At 52.8% G+C, this 6,000-nt stretch overlaps 1 protein-coding gene across 1 annotated transcript in view; it reads right to left on the bottom strand.

Annotated features, from left to right (window-relative positions):
• Positions 1-504: 504 nt before the first annotated feature.
• The window catches only part of MAP6 (microtubule associated protein 6), a 71,809-nt gene continuing 66,313 nt past the window's right edge, over positions 505-6,000 (bottom strand). Inside the window, exon 4 of the mRNA XM_065397408.1 lies at positions 505-574. Coding sequence (XP_065253480.1) covers positions 505-574 — 70 coding nt within the window. The remainder of the gene's footprint in view (positions 575-6,000) is intronic.

The following is a 6,000-nucleotide window of genomic DNA, read 5'->3' as shown; positions in this document are numbered from 1 at the left end:
GGCTTGCTACGTGAAAGGAGTCACCAGTACAAAAGTCTGACCCCTGGTATACAGCCTGCTTAATCAAATGGCATCCAATTGTGGGTTTTTAAACATCAGTTAAGAAATTATATTGCATTAATCCTCTGAGGATTTCAAAAAGAACTGCTGACCCTGTAAATTAGGCTCCTAGGATAAGCCCTAAAATCCAATATGATACCTGCACGAGTCTGTCTCTCACCAGCCAATATGAGCCACAGTACCTCAGCTGAAATCAGTGGCATTTCACCAGTGTAAGCGAAGGGCACATCAGACCCATGGGCTTTCTCTGCTCAACCAAATATAAATCCATCATGATCAAGTGAAATAAATGACGCTGATAGAAGTAATGTTTCAGTGACTGACGAGCAACAGAAAATCCCATTCCAAGCAGTTCACCATTTTTATTGTACGCCGTAGGACTATACACGTTTCATGCAGGCTATGTGTTTGTCCCAGCTGCCACTCAGAATGAAGTGCTTCACTTCATGTGGGTGGGTCCTGGGCTAAGGTACTTGGTTCCTGGTCTGTAGTACCGGTGGCTTTATCGAGGGTCCTGCAAGCAGAAAAAGAGAGTCATTCCACAGCTGCTAGACTGAACCGGTGATCAAAGACCACAGAACATGCCCCCGGCCCCTCGCCAGTTGGTATTGGCCTAGCAGTGAATCACTGCATGGAGTGCATTCATTTATTATAAACCCAATCAATAGTTTACACGTTCACCGTATTGATGATGGGCCTGATTCTGCTCTCATTTAGGGACTGATCTAAAGCTCATTGAAGTCAATGGGTGTCTTTCCATATACTTCACTGGGCTTTGGGTCAGGCCCGTGCACTGGTTTTATTACACCTGTGCAGCTTCATTGACTTCAGCAGACTTGCTCTGGGTTTGGACACAAACAGGATCAGGCCCAATGGGAAGCCACAAAACGGCTATGAAAAATGTTTGCCAATTGATTATAACCTGCATAGGAAGTCAAAGGGTGTCACACTGTAAAATTGTATAATAAATAAGCAGTGTATTTCCCTCAAAGCAAGCAGTGAATGCTGGTGAATGCCCTGTAACGTAAGGGACCTGTGTGCTATAAATTAAGGGGCGACTCGTCTGCCCTGAGCTTCTTAGGGACCCCTGAAGTGCTCGGATCCTGCCGTGTCATTAAAATGATTGGCTTTACCAAGCAGCAGATGCCTGAAAAATACAGGCCAGGGTTTAGGGTGAGCAGATAGCAATGTGAAAAATCGGGACACTTTCTTTTGGGGGTGGGGAAATGGGGGTATAGGTGCGTATATAAGACAAAGCCCCTAATATTGGGACGGTCCCAATAATATCGGGACGTCTGCTCACCCTACCAGGATTCCACTCTGCCAACACCTTTCATGAGTAACTTCAGCAATCCAAGGGAGCTCACAGACGTGGGTGGTGGGTGAAGCTTCCCCGGGGGGCTAGCTCAATGTCCCCCGCTCTGCCCCAGGCCCCTCCCCATCCCCACTCAGCCCCCGCACTGCTGCTCGCCACGTCCCTCCTCTCCTCTACCCCCCTCCTTGTGAGGACCCCGCCTGCCTGCCTGCCACTGGCCACATCCCTCCTCACCTCTCACCCCCCCTTAAGACTCCCCCTCCCCTGCCCACCACTCGCCGCTTCCCTTCTCACCTCCCCGCCCCTGCATGACCCCCCGCCCGCCACATCCCTCCTCACCCCCGTGAGACCCCCACCGTTCATTGCATTCCCTCCTCATCCCCCTGCCCCCGCGAGACCCCCCCTGCCCTCCACGTCCCTCCTCACCCCCTCAAGACCCCCACCATGCACCGCTTGTCTTGTTCCCGCCTCACCCCCGCCTCACCCCCCCACACACTCGCCACTCGCTGTGTCCCTCCTCACCCCCCAGTTCCCACAGGGGACGGGGTGGAGGAGAGGAGGGATGCGGTGAGCAGCGGCAACCTCTGGAGAAGGGGGGTGGAGTGGAGGAGAGGAGGGACTGACTCACCAAGCCGCGGTCGGTGGTGGGGGCCTCGGGGAAAGGCAGAGCAGGGAGGGGAAGAGGCAGAGCGCAGGCGGGGCCACCATGGGCCAAGCATCTAGCAGCGGGTCAGAGGTGGCTGTGCCATGGGAGGCTTAGCCTCCCCTGGCCTATTATACCCGTCGCCCATGATGACAGATCCTGTTTTGGGGAGGGACCCAGATGTTGGGCATTGGTATTAATTAGTGCTCCACGGGGCCAGCTCCTCAGCTGGTGGAAATCGGTGTAGTTCCATTGGAGTCAATGCCAATTTAACCAGCTGAGGTGCTGGGCCCATGTGCCGAGGAGGACAGTCCATGGGGACCACAGTAGGAGGTGCTACATGCCTGGGGTCAGTGCAGGTGGAGGATCCTGGAATCAGGGAGGATGGTGGGGGAACAAGCGGAGGGAGATCAGGGCAGGAGGCAGATTGGCTCAGGGCAGGAAAAGGAGGAGATCTGCGGGGTTGGCGTACAGCAGGTGAGAGCTGGAAGGAAAGGATCTCCGGGGTCAGGAAGGGCAATGGATGGGATCCATGTTGATCAGTAAGGAAATGGAAGAGGGATTTCTGGGGCAGGAGAGGCACATGGGAAGGGAGAGATGCAGTGGGTGGGACGGGCTCTCTGAGGTCACAGAGGCAGAATGGAGATGCAGGCGGAATCCTGGCCAGATTTAAAATGGCTGCTGTCACAGGGCGGCGGCCATTTAAAATATCTGGGAACTGCATTGCCCTTTTCAGTGAGACTCATGCTCAGGCTCTGGCCATATGTACAGACCGATGAGAGTTGGGATTAAAAGGCAGGGCGGATTTTGTGGCCAGCGCCCTGCCCATGTGAGTGTAGGTACAGTAGTGTCTGCCCATCTGATCGAATCCAGGGCAATCCGGGTTTGCAGCCTGTGAGCGTGACTTTCTCTGCAAGAGGCTATATGTCAGCTCAGCCTAGAGCCTGGACTGGGAGCTGCTCAGCTAGGGACAATCTCACTCGTGTCCAGGGTTTACCTGCCCTCCACACTCACAGCAAGGAGGATTTTTCTGCCAGAACATATTGGCAGGGGGCCTGTGGCCACTTCCCCACCCCACGGAGCAGGGAGTGAGCTGGTAACACAACTGGCTTTCTGCAGAGGCGGGGGGTGCACAGTGAGAGAGCTGAGAGCTGGCCATAACTTGGGAGGAGGGGAAGCCACGAAGGAGGTGAGCCCAACACCTAAGGACAATGGAGTCAGTGGGAGTGTCAGGCCTACAGCAGCGCTCCACCTGGCCTAGTCACGTTAGGGCGCTGCACTGAATGCCTTGGGGCATATTTACACTGCATCTAGGAGCCAGCCTCAGTCCACAAACTCCTGTTAACATGCTAAAAATAGCTGTGTAGACGCAGTGGCTTGTGCTGGGGCTCTGAAGCCCGGAGTGGGGTTCAGCGCCTGAGCTCCAGCCCAAGGTGCACCATCAAAGCAATGTCTACACAGCGATGTTGAAGGTGCTCGCATGAGTCTGTGAACCCAGGCTGTGAGGCTTTCACCCAGACGCAGTGTAGACATACCCTTGGAGACCAAAGTCCTCTTGGCATAGAACAGGAACAGCAATGAAAGTTCCCCTGCATCACCCTGTGCAAATATGCCTCAACCAGCATCACACAGGCAGGCTATTCATCTGTATTTAAACTGGACAGACCTCTTTTTGGGTGGTTTGTCCCTTGTCCGGTACTGAGACAAAACCAGACCTGGTTTTGTTCAGTATCGGATGGGGATGCCATTTTGAAGAGGCCACGTCGACGGGGGGTGGAATGGCACATGCTTCAAAATGGTGTCCTCTCTGTGTGGCGTGACCTCGTCCACACTGGGCATGTGAAGGCAGGCCAGCGGGGGCAAGGTTGCGCCGGTGGGGCGGGCCTCTGCCATTCCCCGAAGTACCAGAATGCTCAGTATTCTGGGAATGTGTCAGCAGACACCCTAGCGGTGAGAGGGCCTTTCAGTCTCCATGCCCCAATGCAGCACTCGTGCTGTGAACAGTTCTCCCCTAGGAGCTGAGCTGAGACCACCAGCTTCTTTCATGTAAGCCACTGAATGACCATGAGATGGGAATGTCCCAGCAGGCTATGCAGCAGCCTCCTGGAGGAGAAAAGGTCCACCAGGCCCCTCATTGGCATCCTTCATGAGAAACTGAAATAAGAATAATAGTGTGATAGTCATTTCAAATAAAGTTCATTCACAACAGGTGCTAAAATGGGGGAGGGAGGCTGCATTAATTCCCTGTGAAATCCCTAGTCAAGGAAGGACACAAGAAACAAAACATCCCCCACACACCCCACATCTTCCAGCACACACAAAACAACCAACTGGATCATGTTCAGTGGACTTGGGCAAAGTGAGTCAGGAAGGTGAAATATCTACAGTCAGAACAAGTGGTAGTTTGAAAGAAAAGCTAGCTCTTGAAATAAAACTGTCTCAATTTATAGACTGTGTGTTAAAAATTCCTGTTGTCTCAGCCAGGCAAGGCACTTATCTGAAGTTCTTTGCACTCTCACGGCCCGTCTGTGACAACGTATCGTCCAACAAAACTGGGGTCTCGCCAAGTTTGCAGCAAAAATTAATGATGTGCTATGACAAGGTGACAGTTCGGTGCCCTAAGGACGGGATGGATGCTAGGCAGCAGCTCATAACTCTGGTTGCAGGCAGCTTGGGAAAGAGATCTGGCAAGAAATGCAGGGGTTTAGTAGTGAATTATCAGGCGTCTTAATAACCGGCCAGCATTTAACAGCTTTAAACAACAGACTGAAATACTGTATGTCACACACCTAACCCCTAGCGTGCTAACAGGAGGCTGTGGCCCCAGGCGGGGAGGCTGGCGCCCAACTGCAGTGTAGACATGCCCCAAGGCACTCAATGCAGCGCCCTAAACTGACTGGGCTGGATGGAGAGGTGCTGTGGGCCTAAAGGGCCCACTGACTCCATTGTCTATAGGCGTTGGGCTCCCTTCCTTCCAGAGACGGGAGCCCACCTCCTGATTCTTCTCCCTTACATCACCACTACGCTGGTGTCACGCCAGTGAGCTCAGTGGCACGCCTCATCCTGGTTTGCACGGGTGTAAATGTGTTTAGAATGGGCCAGCTCGTCTGCTGGTGTACATGGACATAGCTTCATTAAAAACAGTGGGCCAGAATCAGCGCTATGGGTTGGGCATGAACCTAGGAGGCAAAGGACCTCGCTTCTCATCCTAGCTCTGATGCTGACTCACTTTGGGCAAGTCACTTAACCATTTGGTGCCTCAGTGTATTAGGGATATGAGATTTCGCCACCTTTGTGAAGTACTTTGAGATCTCCAGATGAAAAAGAGCTAGATGCAAACTGCTATGATTTGTAACTAAGGTTTATCTTTGGTAAACAAGGACTGAGCTGCTAAGAATTCGGAATAAGGAGAAGTGCTGGTACCCAGCGCTTGCCAGAAAAAGAACCAAGGCACATGCATGTTCCTGCTCCATTTGGGCACTGGAGTTTTTGTTCCTTTTGTTCCTCGTTTATCCTAAGGGCCTGATCCTCAGCTGGTGCCAGTGGGCATAGCATAGACCTGAATTGCATGTCATTTATTTGCCTAGACGCCTGCTCTGCTCATGTCATCATGAACCTGGGGCTAGATTCACAACGTGGACTTAGCCATCTAATGCCTAGGCGTCCTGCTGCCCAATGGAATCCTCCGCCCCAAGTTATGCACCCAGGCTCCCCATGGGCACAGTTAGGCACCTAGGAAAGGGATTCACAGAAAGCAGGATGCTGAGTGGGGAGCCACCTACGCTAGGCAGTAGGAAATGCCAAAGAGAGGAGCTGGGAGGCAGCACGCATGCAAGCCAGCCCATTATAGCCACCACCCTGTGGTTAGTCACTCACCAGGGAGGCAGAAAATTCAGGTTTAAGTCCCTGAACTAAATCAGGGATTCAAACCTGGATCTCCCACATTCCAGATGAGTCCCCTCACTATAGGGCTATTGGGTAG

This window comes from Emys orbicularis, chromosome 1 (genome assembly GCF_028017835.1).
Source record: "Emys orbicularis isolate rEmyOrb1 chromosome 1, rEmyOrb1.hap1, whole genome shotgun sequence".
NCBI classification, from domain to species: domain Eukaryota; kingdom Metazoa; phylum Chordata; order Testudines; family Emydidae; genus Emys; species Emys orbicularis.
This window is presented reverse-complemented; position numbering and strand designations above follow the sequence as displayed.